The sequence below is a fragment of the Leptinotarsa decemlineata genome, unplaced genomic scaffold (assembly GCF_025532065.1).
Source record: "Leptinotarsa decemlineata unplaced genomic scaffold, Ldec_3_MD MMD2_tig00026345_RagTag_RagTag, whole genome shotgun sequence".
Classification (NCBI taxonomy): Eukaryota; Metazoa; Arthropoda; class Insecta; order Coleoptera; family Chrysomelidae; genus Leptinotarsa; species Leptinotarsa decemlineata.
Genome location: NW_027412696.1, coordinates 692,494 through 718,685, shown reverse-complemented (window position 1 = coordinate 718,685; position 26,192 = coordinate 692,494). Strand labels below are relative to the sequence as shown.

At 33.8% G+C, this 26,192-nt stretch overlaps 1 protein-coding gene across 1 annotated transcript; it reads left to right on the top strand.

The window, feature by feature from the left end:
* The first annotated feature begins 261 nt into the window (after positions 1–261).
* On the top strand, positions 262–19,627 carry rswl (tRNA methyltransferase roswell). Its single transcript, XM_074183811.1, has 5 exons — positions 262–522; positions 607–854; positions 14,974–15,277; positions 17,117–17,349; positions 19,210–19,627. The coding sequence occupies exons 1-5, from the start codon at positions 381–383 to the stop codon at positions 19,591–19,593; spliced, it is 1,311 nt and encodes a 436-aa protein (XP_074039912.1). The 5' UTR covers positions 262–380; the 3' UTR covers positions 19,594–19,627.
* Positions 19,628–26,192: the final 6,565 nt, after the last annotated feature.

Below are 26,192 nucleotides of genomic sequence, written 5' to 3'. Positions count from 1 at the left end.
AATCTCCGATTGAAGTGAAATCTCTTGAAATTCTAATCACTTTATTTCCAGAAAAAATTAAAACTTTCAATTTTCAGTATCTCAAAACAAGAAAAAATCTCTTTTTGTATAAAGCCCTTCAAATAAATCACGCTATTTCTCTCACCGTGTCTACATTGCTTGTTGACTCTCCTGGTTGTAAAGTTTAGCTGGTTTTTTAAGCCTTCTTGTTTGAGTAGAACCAAGAAGAGAAGAGACAGAGAAATTTTGGGTTATGTTTAGCTGTCTACTAGTGGGGTTTGGGGTTATGTATCAGAATTTGTATGTTTTTGTAAGGTTCGCTTTGTAGTGAAAGTACATTTTATTAAATATACATGTATATGTATTGTTCATAAATAGATATGAATTCATTTGGTCGCTGCTGCAAGGAAATATTTGGAAAGTTGAGGAATTCGCCTTTGGCTGTAAGCCCCAATAAAAATCCATTAACTTTCCTGAAAACAAGAAACTCTTATTTCAAACAAAATTTATGTTCATTTCAGGGTGAGAATTATAATGGTTACATCGTAGTTCATACTAACATTGGAACATTATTGTTTATAAGTTACAGAATGATTTTTTTTTCAGGAGAAAATAAAGAAGAATTGAAGATTGATTATGAAGCCATTGTAAAAAACGATAAGGATTTAGAAAACAAACTCAAGGTAATAATTCTGGAGGCAGAGGTCTTGAGGCAAGAAGGACATGCTGTACCACCAGTATCATATTTCTCAAGTGAACAATGGAAAGAAGCTTTGAATTTACCCACCCGATCTGCAAGAAGAAGATATTTTGAATTCTTGTTCAAATTATCAAAAACAACTGAAAATAAACTGGTATGCTAAATGGGATAATAATAATATTTATTTCTCTTGTTGAAAAGTATTCAATTTCAGTATCTGGGAGTCAAGCTATTTTTTTTAAACTTTCATAATATTGTTCTCTGATTATTAATTTGAAGTCACAAAAACGGCCAATGGAAACAAGTATAAAGGGCTCTCTTTTGGCATAATTGCATAATGTAGAATTTGATTTGTCTACTGTAGATATTTTCACAGAATACAGAACTTTCATTTAATTTTTCTTGTTTAATCCTCATTGTGAATTTTAGTTCAGCTCAGCTTTGCTTGGTAGTGAAAACAAACATCACTACTTTGAAAGCTTTGTTTCTTGCTACCACTCCTCTCATTATACTTTTTATACTATATAAAAACTAATTTTGTGAAAATTTACAAGATACTCTCCATTTAGTTTATTGAAACCGATCTTTTTCAAATGTTTTTATAAACTCCATTAAAAAAATGTGTGACAATTTATCTAAAGTCAGTTGTTATTGTAATAATTTGTCTGATATGAAATATCTGAAGCATCTACTTTGTTGTACAGCAATTCATAAAGTGAAATCATCCATGAAGTTTTTTATGTAATCTGGACTTCCATATCAATTGTAGTATAAAACCCAGATGGATTACTTTCATCTGGATAAAAAAAATTTGAAATACACTTCAAAAAACGATATTAAACATTTTAAATTAATTTAGATTTGTGGCATTGCAATGGCGACCATACAAAAAACCATATTCTAATTTAGACCTCACATTAAGAGGAAATATCATAACAATAGAGTCGTAATGGAAGCAGAAAGAAAACTGGATGTTGAATTGCAATTTTAGTGTCTTTCAAGTATTATTGAATTATTTTACAAAAAATTAATATTGGTAATTAAATAATGGTGAATGATATTGTCCCATAAGGACATTTTCAAACGAATACAATAAACTGAAATAATTAACAACGGTAACGATGGTGTGTGTATATACACCACTGTAAGTATCAACAGACGGTCCTTAACTGAGTACCTGAGTTTTGTTTACCAGTGACAATGTGGGTACGCTAATCTGAAAACCGGCGAATAGACTGGGTCGGCTTAGTCATTTAGCAGGTTACATCCACAATGCTTATGCTGAGGAATTTTCAAGGATTCCAAATAATTGAGTTTCCAACCCTTCCGAACAGAAACAGATGGGAAAATGTAAACAATATAAAAAAAATTCAAATATTATTGAATCATTTTTCCTAAAAATTAGTATTGATTATTAAATAATGGTGAATAATATTGAAAAATGAGAAATAAAACTTTCTATGTTTTTTTACCACTTGTATTCGTAACTAGTGTTACTGCAGTTTCAAATGAATACAATAAACTGAAATAATAAACAATGTTAACCCTTAAACCCCTATATACATCACAAATGTCACAAAAAAAATTTGAAGCTTTATAACTTCTATGTGGCTGTGCTATCATCTTCTTGGCTCTTCTCAAACTGAACGTTTCATTCTCTTGTTTGTTCTTTTATGTGGTTAGAACGCTTTAGTGCAGGTACTGCAAGTAAATTTGCCTGTATTTGGGTTACATCAGGTACTATCCTTTGTGTTGGATTTTCTCTATGTTCACTGTTTCTAGAAATGTGTATTGTATTGTGTAGTATATTGAATGTTAGGTCTTGTTGTGTTTTGATTTGTATTTGTTCTTCGATAAGTGACTTATGACTTTTGATTTTATGGATGTAAGTTTTTCCAGAAGTTCTCTGGTGGAGGAAAGTTATGTTTGTTTTGTATGGCGTGTGTTGCGAGGTTTGATTTATATGTTATTGGGTTTATGTATGCCTTTTTGTGCTCATCGTACCTTTGGTTCAGTTTTTTCTTGGTTTGGCCGTTATAGAATTTGTTGCAGTCCGAGCATTGTATGCTGTACACTCCGTTTAGGTTTTTGTCTTCTTCTTTTTCATAGCTGTTTATTTTTTGTGTTGTGTTATTTTTGTATTTGGTTTGTATGTGATGTCGATGTTCAGGGGTTTGAAGATGTTTGTTAGTTTTTTGGTTTGGTGACCTATCTACGTATGTGAATGCAGTCCATCGTTGTGTTTTATCTATTGGAGTAGTTTGGGCCTTGTTCTGTATTTTTTGTTTGATTCTATTTTCTAATTTGGGTGTATCTGTTCTTGTTCGCTATTTGGTATATGATTTTCCTTTCCTTGTTCTGGGCTTCACATTGCTAAGTGGTATCCTCAACATTCTGTATATGAATGCGTTATAGGCAGCCATTTTGTGTGATGGTGGGTGGTTTGAACTTGCGGTTATGGTGGAGCTTGTTTGTGTAGGTTTCCTGTGTATTGATATTTGAAATTGTGTTTTGTTGTGGTTATATCCGATAGTTATGTCCAGGTAGTTGAGTTTCGAGTTTTTTTTTCCTTTATCCTAGTAAGGATTTCTGCGGTACAACATATGTGAATATTTTTCTTTTAACGATTTGACAAGGATTTTATCCATTTGAATACAACATCTCTGAAACCATAATGATGGAAGCTTTGTCATTAGAATCTGGTCACCAGCACAGTCAAAAGCCTTAGGTTGTGCAAAACAACATGGACTGAAGATTTAAAATCTTTAAGTGAGTAAAGGGAAGGTACAGGGATATTTGGAAAGCATTTCAGTAGTTGATGAGAATCTTGAGGGGGTTGAAAGGAAATTTGAAGTAAAGCTTGAAGGAGTCGACAAAAAAAAATGAAGAGATTTTCTGGGAACTTCGGAAAGAATTACCGAAGCCGAAGAGTATTCTTGTGAAAAAATGCAAATCGGAAACGTCATCTCTCCCTTCAAGCAGTAATTTTATTAAAACTTCAACCTTAGATGGCGAGCGAATCTTCATAGTCAATTTGAGGCTGCTGCCAAAAATAACGGGTGGAAAAATGAGGAGAAAGCAACAGCTCTCATACTGGTACTACGAGGAAAGGCTTCCAAAATTCTGCAAAATATTACAGTCAATAGGCAGAAGGATTTTGAAGCAGTTACATCAGCTTTGAGGTCAGGCAAACACCTTCAACAAGTCTACCAAGCTCAACTGAAGGTGGGAACTCAGGGTCCAACCGAGAGTTTGCAGGAGTTCGGGGCTGAATTCGAAAGATTAGTAAGACTCGCCTATCCAGAAGCACCTGATAACTTCACCCACTGGATTAGTGGTATTTGGTGAATGGGACTGCCCCCAAAAGCAATAGAGCGGCCTGAATGCTATAACTGCAGCAAAGAGAGACATTTAAGGCTGGACTGTCTATTACGTTCAGCATCCGACTGGCGTTCGGGATCATTCGACGACCCAAACTAAAACATCGGGGATTCGGAAAACTAAATTCAGCCAGCGTAAAGAGAGGTACATTGGCTGCTTCATCCCAATCCCCCAGGTATTCGATTTCTACTATAGGACACAACAGTAACAGCCTAGTTGTCTACGGAAGCGGACATTACTGGACCTGGCGGCTTGGGCACAGCATTCATAGAGCCATCCAACGGCTCTGAAGCAGGAATTTTTGTGGCCAGATCTCTGATAAATGGAAACAATCAGACCATTTCAGTAAGAATAATCAACCCTAATAAAAACAGGGTGTCACTCAAGAAAGAACAAGTAATAGGCACCTGCGAACCGATCATGAAAATCACCATAATCGAGGAAGAAGTCTCTTTACAGCGTGCTCAACAACCCACAAAGAAACTCATCCACTCTCTCAGGAAAACGTAGAGCAATTTGTAGAGGAGGAGAACGATATGTTCGTGAAGGGCAAATTCATTGGTCAAACGGATTTAGTTCAATATCGGATCAATAGATAGATAGATATCCTTTATTAGTTCTTTGTATTAAAAAATCTTTCCAGGTGTAGAACATGTCAATTATAGTAAACATTACAGAAATAGTAAAAAATCATGGGGCAATATCATTAATATTGGTTAAGAATATAAATGGCCACAGATGTATAAATAACAAGGTTATCACAGTCAATATACTTAATGTAATATTGTTATATTAGATACAGAACACGAACATATACATGTAGGGTTCAAAAGAGACTAAACTACATCACAATGCAGAATGATACCACATGAAATATTCAATGCGAACAACATCAGTTTAAATTATCATTGAAGAATTCTTCCAGCGAATAAGCTTTGGAGAGAAGCAAAGTTTTCAATTTATTCTTCATGATCACAGAAAACAGAGTTCTGAGAGATTCAGGTACCTTGTTATAAATATTCATGATTGAAAAAGGTATATTTTTTTGAAGATAGGTCAAATGTGTCTTTATATTCAAAAGGTTTCGGACTTATTAGCCACTCATCAATGCAAGATAGTGATCATCATCGACCTAAAGTCAATGATATTCCACAATTGAAAATCGGAATTCCTTCAGAGTATTTCATTCCTCTTCCAACGTTGAAGCGAACATCACAAAATGTCGCTCCATCTAGTGGACGAGGTACTAACCAACTGCATATCCGTAATTTGCCCGATTCCTCTGAATAAGGAAGAAAAACTTTCTTATTAGTCAGTGGGCTATGCTTGAAGACTGGCCGTAAACAAATCTAAAGTAAATGGAACTTCATTGACTTTAGGTCGATGATGGTCACTATCTTGCACTGATGAGTGGCTAATAAGCCCGAAACCGGTCTGCAAGTGTGCCCGTGTTCCATAATTGAAGGTCGACTCTTTCAGTTGTATTGCCAATTGCATATGCAGGACATTTTCTGTGAAAATTCCTGCACTGACGCCTGTCGGATATAATCCAACACCCTTCGTGGTATTAGCCAGGGGAGTAGTTGTTTTCTGATAGGCGTCAGTCCATTAAACTTACTGTGTAGGTATATAGAGACTGGCTTGAACGTTTGAAGTTCCATTTACTTTAGATTTGTTTACGGCCAGTCTTCAAGCATAGCCCGCTGACTAATAAGAAAGATTCAAAAGGTTATTTTTGTTTCGCGTGTTGTGGGTGTGGTTCCTATTATGAGTCGCAAAAAGAGATATATTCTCTTTGACAAATACCACAGATTCATAAATATAGAGACCTGTTAGTGTTAATATTTTTTTATCTACGAATATTTTTTTACAGCTTTCTCTCTGAGAAAGGTTGAATATTTTTCTGAGACACCGTTTTTGCAATACGAATATTTTTTGTGTATGTGCAGACATTCCCCAGAATATAATGCCATATCTGACTCTGAATATAACCATTATGCTAATATAGCAGCCTCGGTGGATATATTTTGTGTTATTATTTTCAGGGCATAGCAGTACCTTGACATTTCTGTTGCCACTTTATCTATGTGGCTCTTCCAGTTCAGCTTTGAGTCAATTATAATTCCAAGAAAGGAAAGTTGGGTTACTGGTTCTAAAATAGTTACACCATCACTAAAAGTATTATTTGTGCCGTTTTGGGTAAAAGATATGATTTGTGTCTTATTTTTGTTCAGTTTGAGATTGTGTCATGTAAAGTACTCCTCCAGAATCTTTAGCTTGAAAAAGATATTTGCCTGTAGGTAGTCGTGATCGGTTGAACTGAAAACCACAGAACAGTCATCGGCATACTGAACCATGTATTCATCAACAACTTCAGGCACATTGTTAGTGTAAAGAATGTATAATAGTGGGCCCAACACTGTCCCCTGGGGTACACCTCTTATAATATATAGCATTTCTGATTTCATTAGATTTCCAGCAGTATCCCTTTCAATAACACATTGCTGTTTATTTTTCAAATAGGACGTAATTAGTTCGAGTGGCAGCCCTCTGATACCGTAGAACGACAGTTTTGTGATCAGTAACCAGTGGTCATCACTGTCAAAAGCCTTGGACAAGTCCAGATTGACAGCTGTTGTAGCCTTTTTACTATTGATACATTCAATTAACTTACACAGAGCTTGATAGTTAGCTCGAGTAGTAGATTTCTTTCTTCTAAATCCATTCTGCATATGACTTAGAAGAAGAAGTGATCAGTCTATTGTATATTATTTTTTCAAAGATTTTACTAACATTTGACAATATTGCAATGGGCCTGTACTGGCAATGCTAAGCCCATACGCCAACCACCGAGACGACCCCCTTCGCAAAGCAGGATGAAGCTTCATTCATCGTTAAGGACATGTTTGAGAAAGGAGTAATCTAGGAATCAAACAGCCCCTGGTTGTCACCTGTTGTGTTGGCGACTAAGAAAGATGGATCGACGAGATTCTGCGTAGACTACAGGAGACCTAATGATGTCACCAGAAATGACAATTACCCTCTTCTCAGAAAAGATGACACCCTGAACGTCTTGGCTGAATGCAGATGGTTTTCAACACTAGATCTGAAAGGCGGATATTGGCAGATGGCTGTTCACCCCGAGGATAAAGAGAAGACTGCCTTTTCCACGACAAGTTTTTGCCTTTCGGAATATGCAATGCATCCGCAACATTTGAACGCTTGATGGAGTTGGTGGACGGACTCACCTGGAAAACGTGCTTGGTCTACCTTGGTGACATTATAGTCACCGAAAAAATGTTGACGGACATTTTCATGAGGCTGCGGGATGCTCATTTGCAGATCAATCCCAAGAAATGCTGCCCCTTATAGATAAAGGGTAATTTCTTGGGACACGCTGTGTCGTGAAAGGGAGTTGAAACAGATCCAGAGAAAATAAAGGCAGTGCAAGAATGGCCAACACCGTAGAGCAAGCAAGACGTAAGAAGCTTCCTTGGACTCTATAGCTATTCCCGGCGTTTCGTGAAGGACTTTGGAAAAATTGCCAGGCCGCTGCATAGCTTGATTGAAAGGAGAACTCCCTTACTTTGGTCCCAGACGGTCAGCAAGCATTTACTGCCCTGAAGAGGCATTCGACCAACCCACCGGTCCTGGCATATCCAAAGGAAGAGGGTTTGTTTATACTCGACACGGCTACCTCTCAACATGGAATAAGACGAGTCGTCATTAGCTATTTTAGGAAGTTCCTGGGAAAATCCGAAAGAAATTACTGCGTCACGAGAAAAAAAGCTCCTTGCAGTGGCCAAAGGGGTGGATCAATCACTACCACTCCTTTTTATATGGCTGTAAATTCTTGATCAGGTCAGACCACTCACCACTTCGGTGGCTCTTCAACTTCAAAACCTCAGAAGAACAAATAGCCAAGTGGATCTAAAAGTTACAAACTTATGATTTTGAAATTCGACATAGGAAAGGAAAGAGTCACGGAAACGCAGGTAGCCTCTCAAGAATATCATGCTTGACATCCGGATGCAAATTTTGTCAACTACAGGAGGACAAGGATATCCAGTTACCAGAAGTGGGCTGCCTAGGAGTAAACCTGTGACATTACTGAGTGGAACGTGTTTAAAAGTATAAGGGGATACATTTATCCCCTTACTGCACTTTCTCCCGCCATAATACATCACATCTGGTAGACTATTATGCTTACGTTTGGAATTCACAAAATTCCAGAATGCTTTAATATTAGTCATTGGCGTATATTCAGTAAAATTAATGAAGGCTGTATAATCAATTTTTGCCGTTTTTTTGAGCGTTAATGAGAAAATTTTAGGTAATCAGTGGGACACCCCGTTATTTTGAATTTCGAATGGGGTTCCTTTTTCAAGTAAATGAGACGTTTCAAATCAGATAAGAACCATCTAGAAAATTTTTCAATTGATTTTTTTTATTGGTACAAAATGGTAAATGTATTCATTAAATATGTATAGAAAATATTAAGCATATCTTGGGGTGATTTGTTGAGTAACAATTGATCCCAATTGACAAAACCCAAATAATATTGGATATATTCAAAATCGGCGTTTTTAAAATCATAGTCCCATCGATCACTGGCGTTATATTATTAGTTGAAGGTTTGTTGATACTAACTAATAAAGGGGGATGATATTTGTCTGGTGTTATAAAATATTCATCGAGTTTTGTGCACAAAGAGTCGAGGTTATCAGTTACAACTAAATCCAGCACGGAACCATAGCAATTGTGAACGTTATTTATCTGAAATAAATTGTAAAAGGCGCACATATTAGAAACAACATTAACCGCTTCAATTTCTGTCCTGCTTGAACCAACAAGTGGTGTGGCTAAAAAATATAAATCGTTGTGGGACCAATTGGCTTTCGGAATATTTAAGTCGCGTAGAATCAAGATTGATATATTCATATATTTCTCAAGTAGTCTATCTAAATCTTTGGCAAACTCTGAATATTTGTCCGTTGCTGAGAGAAGTGAAAAATATACTGTTCAGTCAACTGACTCAAACAGTTGTTCTATTTCATTAGTGAAAGGTAACAGTTGAGATGTTTCTGGAAACAGCAATAAGGGAGCCTCCTCCTCTGCTTGCCGAGCTTTTCTGCTCCGATCAATAAATAATATAATCATCTAGGCCAAGTTCTACATCTGCAAAGCTATTGTTCAGCCACGTTTCAGTGAATGCAAGAACGTCAAGGGAAGTTATGGCTTCATTCGTATACAGTTGATTGAGTTTTTTTTGAAGACTGTGAACATTTTGATAATAAATTTGGATTTAGTTATATATTGTGGTGAGAGTGGTATGGGAGGTAAATTTAGATTTTTGGGTTATTTGTGCTCACTTTTTTAGGACAGCCATTTGCAAATCTTATACCAATGTCGATTTCTCCGTTGTTCATCCTTGTTTTTCAGTTCGTTCCTCAAAAGCTTCTGCTCACGCAGATTTGTTGTTAAATAAAGGTCAGAGCATCAATAGATGTTCTGACCTTTAAGTTTGCTTCAATTCCTCATAATGTTATGAACGTCAAAAGTAGACTCAGTGCTCTAGCCCCTTTGGAATTCATTTTCCCCAAGGATGGTGGGGGGGGGGAGATCACGATTTTACCTAATATCTCCTTCACTTTTCCGGTTTCATCGTCACTTTACGTCAAATTGAAGACCACCAGGTTAGTTTGCAGAGGCGTCTTTAGACCTCTTTCACTTTTCCGGTTTCGTCGTCACTTTCTGTTAAATTGAAGACCATCAGGTTGCAGAGACGTCTTTGGCGTTCTTGAAACTCAGAACTCAATTATATTGTCAAAAAACAAGTCACGAGTTAAAGGATAAAAATCAATATACTGAACAATGAATAATACGTTTTTAATAAAACGAGTGATAATATTTCAGCAATATATCGGCGGTAGAAACTGTATTAAATTTTCTTACCGTCTATGACGTCTACAGTAAGAAACACAAAACTATACAAGTGAAAACTGAAAGCGTTGACTCAACTATTCGTTCACACTGACCGAGTTGAAGATTGGTTTATTAGAAATTATTATTGTATAAGATATAAGTAAATGATACATTGTTAATAGGTAAATGAGAAAACTACTAGTAGCTACTTACATAAAAAATTGAAATTACACAACATAAAAAGTTGAAATTACACAATTTTATTATTGCAATAGTTGGCAACCTAACTCATTGTATTTTGTTTCATTGCTGACAGTTCTAATTCACTGTCGGTGATATTCTTCTTCAATCTTCATAATATGTTTGCAAATAATGTTTTGCCAGTTTTGAGTTGTCACTTCTTGATTTCCCTTCTGTTAGCTTTTGCATATCAGCTAGTTTGAATGAGACATTACCGGCTGCTACTTCATTCTTTACTAGTGCCCATATTTTTTCTTGGGGTTCAACTCTGGAAGGTATGATGGTTGACGCAGTATTTAAATGTCATGTTCTACTAGAAACTTGTAAATAATATACCTTTCATAAGCTGGTTTATGCTTTCATAAGCTGGTTTATGCTTTTCGAATAAAGAATACAATTCAACTTTTAAAACATTGGTTTTATATGAAATACCTCGTTCCATTAGCTGTAGCTGCATCGCTGCTTCTTTGCATGAAAAATTTGGATTAGAGTCAACCGGGGCATTGTGGTAGAAGGCATTATCCATAACTAAAACGCATTTTTTTAGGAATTGTAGATTCCTACTTTTCATGGTAGTGGCCGATTTTACTTCCTGATGTGAACATGTTTAAGGCCTCAGGTACGAATGCACGAATGATAAGATGATAAGATGTGTTTGTTTGGACGCCGGAGATTTTAAAAATTCATTTTTTCCACCATTTCAAGTCTTTGGTATCGTATGGGAACTGGGGATGTAGGTTTCATTGCAATATTTTATGGTTCGTCCCTCCTTCCTAAATTTTTTAATTTCAGTAAATATTCAATGCCTTCAGATTTGATGTCAAATTTCTCAATTGACATTTTTCTATTGTCTAATTTTGGAAAAGTATCAAACTTGCTGTAAAATTCGTTTCCTTTTCATTTTTAACAGCTTCAAATATCATTTTCATGGTGAGTTTCCTTTTGTGAATAGCTGTATAGAAGTAAATGATTTTTCTGATTATTTCTTTTTCAAATTCATTTATTTGATACCTTACAGAGATTAAGGTATCAAATAAATGGTAGAGTAGGTCTCGCAAATGTTTCTCGTTCATCCAGCAGCAAGACTGCTGAAATTATTTGAGTAGATCACCTACAGACCGGTTTCGAGGTATTACCTCTCATCACTGCAGTCAAACCTGCACTTTCATCAGTGCAGTCAAACCTGCTACTGGATGAACGAGAAACAACTTGCATAAAATAAGTAATACAATATGTGTGAATAAGACTGTAAGGAGGTCTTCTGGAAAAGGATCCATCAAAGGCGGAGGAAACTTGTGATTGGTATTCACGGTAATAATTGAACAATTTTCACAATTTTTTTTTATTCTAGATGTGTTTCGTTAGCATCTTAGTTTCATTGGTAGTAATAGACATTGGACTAAATTCTCACATATAACAGTAGTAGTTACCTCACTTAATTAATTAATAGTAAACGAGATAACTGATAAAATTTGAAATACCATTATAATATCAGTTTTTGCACAGCAGGTAAATTTTGAATATGAATAATTATTGGCATGCCATAATTATTATAATGGATAATTTTTATCAAGTAAAGGGTCAATCAATTCATATTTTGATTGGAAGTAACATAGACTATTAAAGGAAATTCCAAAACAAATTTCACTGCATGTATCAAAGTGGACCTGAAAACAAAATTAGAAGAAATATAACTACTGAAACCGCATCTGAAAAACATAATTTCAAGTATCCTGATCTGCCCTTATCTGATAAGATAACAATAAATAATCGTGATTGTAAAAAGGCCACAAATTCAAATATTTGGTCGTTTGTTTGCATATCATGATTTTTTATGAAACACAAGGATTTTCGAATAGGCTAGTTTTCATTCCAAATATATTTTTATTGAACGTTATTACAATTTGTGTTGAAAAAATTACTTGTATGACTGATATAGAGAGTTACAATTATTTATATTACCTTTGCCTTGTGGAAATTGGTTTGGAGTGTAATGCCGTTAAAATTTTAAACATTGAAGGGTTTGATTTGATCAGCTCAATCTGTAGATCTATATACTTTGTGGGGGTCTCAACCAATTATGGCGACTATGTCTGAAAAAAAGAAGCATACTGAGTTGATTAATAAAAAACATAAAATGTACTATTAGGATTGTATACAAAACTGAGAAAATAATATGTGTGTTTGTGGCAAGTTGTAAATGAGCTCACAATCAAAATCACTCCAAATCAAAATATAGCCATCGAAATAGATGGACAGGTGGGGACAGAACCCAATATAATAGCTAAATTTAATAATTTATTCGATAAAATAACCAAGGAGTACTTTTTCATATCTAAAAATCAATTTAGTTGCAAACTATATATTTGTTCTTGGTTTTGTTCTGAACTTATTTCAAAATATTTAAGGTACATAACGAAAATGTTATGGAAAAATTAATAATGTGTATTCTGATAAATATTAGATTGATATAGTTTACATTATACATCAATCATCCAGAACATTCCACAGGTATAGAACTGCTAATGCTTCTTAGTTGAAAAAAGGGTGAAAAGTTTTCTAAAAGAAAATGAATTTTATAAAGTAAAAAGTATATATTTCTTCAATGGAACTCGTCTCAAGTTTTTTTGTTATCTCATATGTTTCTTAAATGTTTTATCAGAAAGTTGCAAAACTATACTTTTTAGCCTTTGACGTCCTTGAAGATATTTTATCTCAATGTTCAAAATATCTCAGATTATTTTTCTGCAGGTTCACCAATTTTATTCTGTATGATTTTGAGGAATATATACAATTTTTAAATTGTCACACATCTTTTTATCGTGTTGTAATACTACAATAAGTCATGATATGCTAAAATTAACACGAAGGCAGCTATAGCTACTTGCGTGACATCCAGGTCCAGAAAATCAGACAGATATGACCTACGACTTTGTAGGTACGTGTGGCAGATACCCAACAGAAAAAACAACATCTAACCCAGCTAATGCTGTGCAGAGAGTTGAAGTAAAACCATCAGGCACCTGTGCAACATATTCGACTTGGAAGACTCGTCGCAAGTTATTTCCCACTATGAAAAGCGCGACATAAGTAATAATAATAATAGCTGGGTTAGTTGTTGTTTTTTTCCGTTGGGTATCTGCCACACGTACCTACAAAGTCGTAGGTCTGCATGAGAGGAAAGGGGCAACCTTGAGCATGTCATAATGCACTTCTCTGGAATATTAATCAATATTCCGACATACACCCCAGAGTATCCTTGTGGAGTTGTTTCCTGGCTCTGTCTGCAGGTTGCGCAGTAGACACTGAATCACTGAATCAACTGCAGAGAGATTCTATGACCAGCTGGAATTATATTTATTTGGTCGTGATACTCAGATGGTTCACACCGTTCTGAAGAGATTATGCCCGGTACTGATGACGGGGCAAATACCCCGAAACCGGTCTATCGTTTGGTCGTATCGACCAAACGAAATTAATTTCCGATTTTGATAGTGGGAAATATATATATATATATATATATATATATATATATATATATATATATATATATATATATATATATATATATATATATACAAATATGAAAGTTATTGAGTGTCTTGATATAGAAACAGAAGTTAATATCGGACATAGCACTCATAAAAGTGGCAAACCATAGACACGTGTTTCGGGCTTTTGGCCCATCATCAGTATGGTGCAGCCAAGTGTAAGGATGGGCAACACTTGGTTACCAAAAGAAAGAAATACAAATGCACGGAGCCACCAACAGGAGCCAACCGCACATTTGTGGTTTCAGTTGATAGATCTCGTGTTCACAAGAAAACTATCAAAATCACCACGGAGGCAGCTATAGCTACCTGCGTGACATCCGGGTCCAGGAAATTATACAAATATGAAAGTTATTGAGTGTCTTGATATAGAAACAGAAGTTAATATCGGACATAGCACTCATGAAAGTGGCAAACCATAGACACGTGTTTCGGGCTTTTGGCCCATCATATATATATATATATATATATATATATATATATATATATATATATATATATATATATATATATATATATATATATATATATATATATATATATATATATATATATATTGCACATTTTTGTGTATTCTATAGTTATAAGAATGAAATTTATTTGACCTCCGTATATAAAAGTTTGATTTTTGGTACAGTATAAGATTATTTTTCAAACATTTTTGTTAGTTCAGTTATGTAATATATGTTTCATATTTAAGTTTTTTCTTCTGATATGGTAAACATTGTTCTTGACGAGAGAACAATTCGGATTAGACTTGGTAATTTTCTCTTTATGCTTTTGCTTTGGTATATTTATGAGTGTTGTGTCCACGAATTATTTCATTCTTGATTTGTATCATACACACTCGATAAAATCTCTATCTGTATATATACAGTCACTAATTCTTCTGCTATATATATATATATATATATATATATATATATATATATATATATATATATATATATTATCAGTGTAATCAGTATAATGAAAGTCAAACTGAAGGGTCCAATTTGTAACTTGTATTCATAAATTTCACCTTCAACTTTCAGTTTGCCCTTTGTTACATTTCAGCAGATTCTTCATTGATGTATCTTTCTTGATTTTCATATTGTGGTATGTTAAAAACTTTTAAAAAACGCTAAGAAACATAAAGGATCTCTTTATAATAAATATTAATTCATAATTTTGTAGGCAAAAAAAGAAAAGAAACGTTTGGAGTGGGAAGAACTTAAGAAAAAAAAGAGCCAGGAGCCAAAAATCGATGAAACATTTGAAGACTTTGCTCTGCAACATGATCTTCAACATAACAATATATTGCTACGAATATACGATACAACCATTAACCAAATGTACAATAACAGACTAATTCAAGCAATAATGTTTGGTCAGAAATTGGTGATTGATTGTGGTTATGATAGCAATATGACCAGAAGAGAAAATTTAAACTGTGCTAAACAACTCATGCTCTTATTTTCTGAGAACAGGTTTCATGACGGTAAGTAAAATTATATTTTTAGGTTGCTCTGGTATTTTTCAGTCTTCAACAGTCTTAATCAATCAAAAGTTAGTATTAGAAATATATACCTAATGGCCTAATGCAACAGGTATTTTCCAAAACAAAAAAAATCAACCGCAAATTAGCAACAATATCCCTCAAGATCGTTTTTTTAAACGATTTTGCACATTTTTGTGTATTCTATAGTTATAAGAATGAAATTTATTTGACCTCCGTATATGAAAGTTTGATTTTTGGTACAGTATAAGATTATTTTTCAAACATTTTTGTTAGTTGAGTTATGTAATATATGTTTCATTTTTGAGTCTTATATCAGGCAGAAAAGTTCTTCCATTGGCTGTTCGCTTCAGTGTTGCTGTGGAGTGTTTCTGTATGGGTCATGGGGCTCAGTTGATTTCGGCCTCGTTTCATCTGTGACCCAGAAACACATTCTTCAGATGACACCTTTCATCTTGTAGCCCTTCCGGCTTGCAGATAAGTCTTGCCCTCTCTACCAGAGTTTCAATAACCCCTCTTTTCTGTCGCGGATGATGATTGGAGTGCTTGTTCATATATCTGTCCATATAGGTTGTTTTTCTGTAGACTTCATGCTCCAGTCCGCCACTCTCCCGTCCCGTCTTTTTTCTCTATTGTGAACTGGATTTTCGGGTTCCAAGAATTAAAATATTCCAGAAATCTTGCCATGTTGAATAGATGCATGTCTCCATGTATAAATTCCCTTGAATGCGTGTTATTTATCATATATTTTTTATCGACCTTTTTTGTATAAAGTTATCCATTATAATACAAAAAAATGGATGAGAGAATCTTCCAAAGAAAGGAAAGATTAATTAATTTGAAAATAAGCCAAAAACTTTCTTTCCCAAAAATTAATCACTCCTAAAAATATAACCCTTTCAAATTATCCATTATAATTTTAATGTTTTTTCAGATTGTAAAAATACACAAAAGAGGTCGATAAAAAACGGATTTTCCTCAACAAAAAATAACTTTCGTTCAATATCATATATATTTTTTATGGAGAACAAATTCATTGAAAGGGTATATTTTTAGGAAAGATTTATTTTTGGGAAAGAAAGGTTTTGGCTTTCCAAAGAAAGGAAGAAAGCAATGAATTTCAAAAATTAACTCTATACAAAGATGTGTAGATCATGCAAAGAAGTAACTTTCAGACACAAACTGGAAGAATAAACCCTCTTGAAACAGCTATTCTTATATAAACATTGAATTACACGAAAGAAAAATATTTTTGAAACATATACTTTTATATGAACGCTGAATTAAACATTGTTTCTATTCTGTGAATGATATTTGATTCGATTACATTACGAATGTTTGGAGTTCAAACAGAATAGAAATAATGTTTTTCGTATAATTCAGCGTTCATATAAAAGTATTCGTTTCGAAAGTATTTTTCTTTCGTGTAATTCAATGTTTATATCAAAATAGCCGTTCCGAGAGAGTTTATTTCTTCCAGTTTGTGTCTGAAAGTTACTTCTTTGCATGATCTACATATCTTTGTATGGAGTGAATTTTTGAAATTGATTGCGCCTTCCTTTCTTTGGAGGATTCCCACATTTTTTGTATCAAGATCGAGAAGTACAAAGCCAAAACCTTTCTTTCGCAGAAAACATATTCATATTCTAATCAATCAATATCAAAAATTGAGAACCAAAAACAAGAAGTTGAGTTTGTTTAATTTCATCGCTAATTAGAAACAAGACAAGTTGTTAAAAGAATGAAGTCTACATTAAAATCGGTTGAATTTATCGTTCATGTAATCTTATTTGTGAAAACTAAAAAAAATATTTGTTTCAGATCCTTTTGATTTATACTTTTGCAACGCTAATCAACGAGGGGATTTGATGAAATACGTTAACAAATTCATGCCTACATTATATGAACCTTGGTTTCCACTCAACGTTCATTCTTGTAGCTATCTAGATATTTTTCCTAAAAGTCAGCTTGTCTACTTGACCCCACATTGTAGAGAAGAACTCCAAGAATTTGACCACGAAGCTGTATATATTATTGGTGGTATTGTTGATAAGGTAATATCTTATTGGATTTATTACTACATCTTTAAGGGAAAGAGAAAAATGATTGAAATGAATATGTTTCTCGAATAATCTTTATATTTCAAATTCAAGGTGCGATAACATCATATTTGGGTTAACCCACCAATAATATTGCCCGTTTTTTAAAGAAAGAATGCATGAACGTAGCTTACAGAACAAATGATAGTCTAAGTAAATTTATTGAAAGACAAAACTTCGGTGTCAGATAGATCAGGAGTAAATAAGCTGACTTGTGGCTCTTGCCCAAAACAGGGCAAACAGGGAGAACATTTTCCCAAAGAATTAAAGAGCATAGAAGTAGTTTTGTAAATAAAAAGATCAATTTCACATTTGCAAACCACCTTTTAGTAGAACATGAGTTTAATCATGAATACGACATATTACATTTAGAAGCGAAAAGTTTGAAACTCAATCTTCTAGAACGTTTAGAAATCAATAGATTCAAGAATTTGGGTAATTTACTGAATGATCAATTAGAATTGAATAATAACCCGTTACTAAATATTTTTTCAAATATGGAAACCGAGACATAAGCTCAGGTAATTTACATAAGCTCAGGTACTTGAAATGTAGGTACTTCAAATCGTAAAATTAGGTATATCAAGCATTGAATATGTGGAATATAGTTAGTAAAGACAAGCCCGAAGAAGCCATTGTATGGCGAAACACGTGTTGCGTTTTTGTAAAACTATTTAGTGAAAATCTCACAAAGTGTTTTTGGAATACGTTCTTCATATTTCAATTGACATATTCACTATCCTTAAGTTATTTTCAATAATGAATTGATTATGAAAGGCAAATAATTAAAATTGTCGAGAAATGCTATTGCCTTAGAATAAAATTCAAATAGGAATTTATCCGATTTTTCAGTAACCATGGTTATTACAAATTTTGTCTTTATATTTCGAAAGCAAATGAAAGTTTTTTCATACACTCCTTACATTTTTAATAATTTACAGAATAAAAAATATATCAAATAACATTAGTATTTACCTCTTCCTTCTATCATATGTAGTAGGGGTTGAAAATTCCTGAAGGACAATAACTCACTTGTATTGTATCTCTAAGAAAAGGTCTTCAATTCTTGAAATTCCAGAACCTATTTCAATGAAGTAGTATTAATAGTATATATAATTTATTAGGAAAGAACTTAAATAATATTTCAATTTGTTATTGAGGAATAAGGGTTGATAAAAAAAGATAAAAAAATCAAAACTAACAAATCTTTTAGAAACTTTCAATTTTCAAATAAGTTGACATCAACTGTCTAAAGAAAGGCATTCTCAATGTGAGAAAATATATATGGACTATAACAGCACAATCATTTTAGTTGGTAACAACAATATTCCTGATGCAAAATGAAACAATGATAATTTTCTTATTATTCAATTGTTGTAGTGTTTAGTTTTATACTAGTTCAATAATATTTCTAAGAGTCGGGAGATTTTCTTGATCTGGTTTTCTCTCCAAAACAAGCACTATTTTCCAATCACTTGTAACTGCAATACTCTTCTCGATATGCATTATACCAACCAAGTTGGTGTCTTCAGTTTTCTTCATCTCACCATAACCAATCATCATCAATATTTCCATTGTCTCAGTCTCACTCAAACGTACCATTATACTCAATTTAGGAATTAGAATATAAATAGCGGAAACCAAAATTTAATTGAATTAATTTAAAAAATGATTTTTCGAACAATGTCCGATCAGCGTATATATAAAAGTATTTAATTTGGAAAAATAAATACTTTTATTGAGGGTTTCTAGCTATATAATACAATAAACATAGAAAAATGAACATAGTTTTTCCATAACCTATTTTGTTTTCAGATGAACAGTGAACCACTGTCATTAGCCAAAGCTAAGAGGGAAGGTTTAAAGATGGCAAAACTGCCTTTAGATAGATTCCTTCAATGGGGAGCAGGATCTGGAAAAAGTCTCACCCTCAATCAAGTAACATCAATATTACTGGATGCGAAGAAGACAGGAAATTGGGAAATTGCTCTACGACATGTTCCTAGGAGAAAGTTGATGGATTACAATCAAACAGATGGCACAAAAATGAATTCTTTCAATATGAGAAATGAAAGGCACTCTACAAAAAAGTGGATACCATCTGCCAATATTAAATTTGGGAATTTAGGGTATAATAGAAGTGATAAGAATGAAGAAAAGCGAAGATTATTGAAAATCAAGAGTATTTTAAATGAGTAAAAGTGTTTGAAGTATAATAAAAGACATATTATAACTTGTTCTATCACTATACCGGCCATCTCTCCTAGGCCAATCAATCCAAATCAAGTATTTTATTGTCTCAAGATGATTTTCTTACTGACAAAGTCTTCAGAGTAACAATACAGAAGGCATTTGAGAACATAAATACATACATATAGACCACATGCTACTTCTTCGCAAGCTAGAAGTTTACGGATTTAGAGGATCTGCGTTACTTTGGTTTGAGACATACCTTTCTCATCGGCGATAGAATGTTCTATTAAATGGAATTTCATCAAGGAACGTTTCATTGGCAGTGGGGTCCCACAAGGTTCCGTTTTGGGACTGGTATTGTTTCTGATTTATGTCAATGACTTAGTCCATGTGGACATAAGTGGTAAATTCACATGTTTTGCTGACGACACAACTATCCTCTGGCATAGCAATATCGCCTCAAATTTACTTAATCAAATCATTGTCGACATAAGAAGGGTGAAACATCGACAAAACAAATGTGGTCACCTTTAGATGTAACATAGGGGAAGTACTCTTGGAAAATGTAAAAATTGAAAATTTGGAAAAATAACAAATTTTTAAGGCTCTTCATTGATGAAAATCTAAAATTTGATTCCCATGTCGACTACTTATGTAAGAGACTAGCAGCGGGATGTCATGTAGTGAGAGTTGTTGCAAGAGACTTAGATACTACTATTACTAGACCAGTTCATTTTTTACTAATTGAGTCCTATTTACGTTAGGGAATTTGTTTCTGGAAAAATTGTGCACAATTTCGTTTCAATATGGTATTCTCTCTACAAAAAAGATCTATCAAATAGTTATGCAAGGCAAGCTATATGGATTCATGCCGCCCATTATTTGTGAAGCAACAAATTCTGACCTTAGTATGTCTTTTTATTTTAGTAACAGTTTGTCTTATCCACAAAAAATATAAAAATCAATTTAATACCACCTCAACGTATAGCACACGTCATTTCCCTTCCAACACCTACTGTAGTCCTCACACAAAATTCTATTATTTTCGATAGCAAGAAGTTATTTAATCACCTTCTCATTAATTTAAGGCGAATATATAATGAAAAGAAATTCAGAAAGTAAAATAATGTTGGGAGGCCCTATTATATAGTGTGGACGAATTCTAACAAGGCTCAATCGAGTAATTGGCATGTAGCTTTGCATAAACAAGTTATTGAAATCAACACGAAATGACTATCAATGTTCATTACGTAGCATTATATATTTACATTTACTCAATATTCATATATTCATGTACATACTTATATTTGTATCTGTTCAGCTGGTCAGCTGGGCTTAATATTGTTCTGTCCATATACTCTGCTCTTGGCCCTAAGCATTATTTTATAGCTTATATTTGTTAATTGGATGTCCCATATACAAGTTTAAATTTACTAGACTTTGCCAATAAGATGTTCAGATCTTGGGTAATAAAGCATATTTTGATTTGATTTGTGGTACAGTTGTGACTGTCATTTGCGCTGAACATACAAGTAACAAGCAATTACATCTAAATTACGTTTTGAATCAAAAAGTATGTGTTGATCCGTGTAAAATTCCTACGTAAATCATTAAAAGTGGTTTTTTTTGAGTTATACAAGTTACTCTTCCTGGAAGTAAACTAGGTGTAGCCTGTTTAAGGAATCTATAGTCATTCAAAAAAACACAGGAAATTGATTCAGAAGCATTTAAGCAAACCGTTTCAGTTGAAATAAGTAAACTGGTCGGAGAGGTTTCCGAAAAATTAGATTGTGATTCATCTGAAAGAGGAAACCGCAGTAGTCATTCAAAGCTCCCTTGTGATGCAGGAGAACATATAGTTCATCTGAGAAATTGAATTTATCAAATACTATAACATCAACATCTAAAATTTGCAGTTCAACAAGTGAAACTTTTATTCTGCATTCATTTCGATCGTCTTAATATTATTGTTAAAATATTCATCTCTGATCAAAAAGAAAGATTCAGACCAATCGAAAACTTATGATCAGAGAAAATATCCTGACATGAAATCCAAGCTACAATTATGATTCGAACATGTTATGAATAACGACAACCTAGAACTAGCTGGAAGAGAAATAATAGAACAGTTAAAACATAAATTTGATAATGCCAGAAAATGAAGTGAGAAATCAGAAATTCTATCTGTTCTCCCATCAAGTTGGCCAATAGAAAAATATGTAAATCCTTTTGGAGCATCTACGTACGTAGTAAGAAAAGAAAAACAAAAATTAAAACAAGATTGCATCCTATTCCTGGTCAAAACAAAGGTCATTTGTTATTGAAGACTACAGAACAGACATTTCAAGAATTTTTTTAGAAGTCAAGATATTAGTAGAGAATTACCCAGTAAAAGAGATTATAAATCTGTGTGAGAATGGCCAAGAACGAAAAAGTTTAATTATAGATAACCTTACCGAAATTTAACAGTTGTTTCAAGAGAAATACTAATTTAAATCAATAGGTTTCTCAAAATTTGCAAGTTTAAGAACACCTGAATGTGTTCTTGTCAGTGCTCAGGCACTCACGTTGTTTGTGTTTGTATTATTCATGAAAATTTTAAACTTTAATATCATGGTGCACACTTTGATAAACTAAAACTCCAAGATGATAGTCAGCCGTTGTCATCGTATCTAGATGAACACCAACATGGCTTTATATCTGGTAGATCCGCCACTACGAATTTATTGCTTTATCATTTTTTTTTTCAATAACCTAGAGGAAAAACACCAAATTGACTCAATTTATACTGATTTCTCTAAAGCCTTTGACAGGGTAAATCATGATCTTCTCATGGCTAACTGAGCTCCTAGCATTAGGCATCAATGGTAACATGTCAAAATGGATAAAGAGTTATTTGGATAATAGAATTCAGAATGTTAAATATGCTGGTTCCATATCATCACAAATTCCTGTAACGTCTGGTGTTCCTCAAGGATCGCATATAGGCCCAATACTCTTCATTCTTTTTGTAAACAATGTGTCGGATGTCGTACGTCACAGCTATTATTCAATGATTGCAGATGATCTCAAACTTTACAGGGTTGTAGATAACTTTTATGATGCAGAACTGTTACAGATAGATTTAAATAACTTTTCTCGTTAGTGTGATGAAAACATGCTTCATTTAAATATAAATAAATGTTATCAAATAACATTTTCAAGAGCTGTGAAACAAACAAAAACAATCTAACGTTGACTAACAGCGTTCAGGACTTGGGAGTGTTGTTTGATAGCAAAGTAACCTGTAAAGGTCATATTGATCACATTATATCTAAATCACTCAAATTATTGGGATTTGTTCAACGATCCACAGATAAATTTTCTATAGATACCTTTAAAATATTGTACTGTTTTTTGGTACGCTCTGTCTTGGAAAATAATTGCATGATATGGAGTCCTCTATATTAGACAGATATATCTGATTGAGAAAGTACAAAACAAATTTCTGAGATCATGTACATTTAAGCTCGGATATCAGAGGTCCGACTACGAGTACTCAGACATTCTGCTTCTTCTGAATTTATCTACTTTGGAGCACCGCCAAGCTGAAATTGATCTAAGACTTCTTCATAAAGTTATAAATGGTGATATGAACTGTCCATTTGTAACAAAAATGATTAACTTCAATGTAAATTCAAGAACCAGAGTGTTGAAGTTATTTACAGTTCCTTAGCATTCTACTAGCTATGGCTTAAATGAAACTATCACTAGAATGCTTAGGTTAGCAAATAAGAGTAGCAGCTATATTGATTTCTTTGTACTCTTTTAAAAATCAGGTTGAAAGTATTGACCTACTATGAAAAATTGCTGATTATTATTAATAATGAATTGATATTTGTTTTTTTCTTTTTTGGTATTCTATATTATTATTCAATTGTTTATTTTTCAATCACACTATTCATGTGTTCATTGTACAATGATAAGTCTGTAAATAAATAAATAAAATAGTTATGTGCCAACAACCCATAAATGATGGTTATTTTGGTGTCTGCACTCTTTGTCCTGGCTCAACAAAATTGAGAGTATTGGGTCTTTCATTAAGCACTTCCTATCTTCAAATTTAAATGAAACAAAGTATGTGTGAGATATCATCGAAATTTTTTATTCGTTTGAAAGATCCATTGATGCCATTGAGTGGAATGTAACATCATTCGAATGACCGCCACGGTTTTTTTGGGTGGAGCGCACCCGAAACGTCCAAGTTTCCATAATTCTGGCGCATAAATCAGACTGAATTTGACCGATGACATAGGTTATGTAGGCTTTGAGGACTGCTGTGGTTGGTGTCTAATTCGCATACACCTGCGACTTAAGAAAACCCCACAAGAAAAAGTATAGCAGATTCAAAAAGCACGATCTTGGTGGCCTGTTCACATAACCTCCACATGAGATGACCATGCCCACAAAACGCTAATGCAGAATATCCGATTTGGCACGAGCGTGCGGCACGTATCGTCGTCCTGTTGAAACCACATGTCATTGGTATCCAGATTCCAGATCATCCAATTCAGGTCAAGAGAAGTTGGTAATCATTGATGTATAGTCCTCACTGTTGACAGTGATGGCCTGGCCCACGTCGTTCTCAAAGAAATATGGACCGATGACGCCGCCAGCCCAAAATACACACCAAACAGTGACTTTTTGGGGTGCATTGTACGCTCTTGGATCTCATGTGGATTGGTATTTTGACAAGTTTGTTTGTTCACGTACTCATTCATCCAGAAATGGGCCTCATCGCCGAAGATGATTTTTCAATGAAAATCAGGGTCAGTAGAGCCCATTCAACGAACACACGTCGTTGCCTATGGTCGTTTACCTTCAGTTCCCGGGTCAGTTGAATTTTGTACATGTGCAGGCGTAAGTTACGATGCAACTATGTTTTCGTCAGATCTTGCCTTTCGTCGACGTACGGGTGTTGGTCGATCGTTTACTGAACCAGTGGACTCAAATTTATCCACCGTATTGCGAACAGTCCTCTAGATAAGACGATTATGGCGACTGTAAAATGGTCGAAGCACGCCGTACATTGCCCGAACAGAACACCCATTTTGATAAAACAATTTTATTATTTGCACATGTTGTTGATTGCTATATCCAACCATGGTGATTTGGCAAAACAAACCTTATAAATGACAACTAAGTTGACAGATGTAGCTTCAACAATATGGCTGTTATCAATCTGTTTACTGACAACTTTCTAGATGAAATCACATGTAACCAATGGACTCAAGTCGATTGATGTTCTTTAGATACAATTATTAAATCAACTGACGATTATGTCAATTTTTTTATAGAATCAATTACAAAAGTAATCCAGCATGATTTCATAGTTAAACAAACAAGGCTGAATACTTCCCATACTGTAAAGAATAATCTTGAAATGAGACAAGTTCTTTTTGTTGCCGATTTTTCTGAGAACTATTCGTTTTTACTACAAAGCAGTGTGCAAGGAATAATAAACAAGTGACAATCCATCCCTGTGCTTGTTATTGTAGATCAATTGATGAGAATGAAAGCAAAATAGTACAGTGAGTTCTTTCATGGGTACCATCGATAATAATAACTTTATTTGTAGATACATTTCTGTGCCAGTGAAAAAGTGAGTGTAGTTATTAACTCACAATTATATAGAAAGCAGAATTGACTTTTTAATTTTTTTACTGGTACACAAAAATGGATAGCATAGTATCTTCGATATATTTTTGTAGTGAAAGATGTACACTTTCATATCAAAAGTTCAATAAACACCACGTCCCATTAAGATTTTCGAGATAAATAAAATGAAATAATTCATTTACAATAAACTTAAGTATAGTATGTGGATTAGTAAATTTCGTCATTTGTTTCCCCTACGAATTGGCTAACAATACTTCTATAAATGACGTCATAGTGCCGCCATATTAAATTTGAAGAAAATGGCCTCTATGCCGCCATATTGAATGGAAGTGTACACGTGACATATCGTCGAAAAGAGAATTTTATATCCAATCAAATGGTCAAAAATAATATACTAGGTTATATTTAAAATTCTTGACTTAGGTTCACTTCCGGTTAATCCTGTAAATATTTTCAAGTTTCTCATCATTTTAAATATTGGGTTTGACAAAGTAAACCTTCATTCCCAGTTTCCTACCTCATGAACAACTAAATGGCGGCAAGTACAATTATTTTGTTGTCACACTTGATACATTTCTGAACAAAATAAATAAAAACATACTTTAAAATTCAAACACTATTTGTAAAAATGAAATAGACTGATTTGGACCTCTGTTATAGCCTCTCCTAACCCAAACTAGTCACTTCAACCACAGAGATTTATAACAGTGTTAATGGTACAGGTTTATGAGCGATTTATTTTCTCATATTCTAGTGAGTTCGTAATTGATTTTACTCGATCAGTTGAGCCACCATAAGCAATCCTCAGAAATTTTTGAGAGACCGGTGCAAGCTAAGGAAAGGCTTGTCTTGCTTCTCTAAATAAAAAATTGGAATTCTATATCTGACGATTTTTTATATGAATACTCCAAACTGAAATATTGCAGGTAGCATTAAAAACAACTGAG

What these genes read in the sequence shown, in the direction of transcription:
- rswl (XM_074183811.1), top strand. Translation starts at nt 381, where the DNA reads ATGAATTCATTTGGTCGCTGCTGCAAGGAAATATTTGGAAAGTTGAGG. An exon ending in AAACAACTGAAAATAAACTG is followed by an intron (nt 855 to 14,973) that starts GTATGCTAAATG and finishes ATAATTTTGTAG; the next exon opens with GCAAAAAAAGAAAAGAAACG. An exon ending in TTGGTGGTATTGTTGATAAG is followed by an intron (nt 17,350 to 19,209) that starts GTAATATCTTAT and finishes TTTTGTTTTCAG; the next exon opens with ATGAACAGTGAACCACTGTC.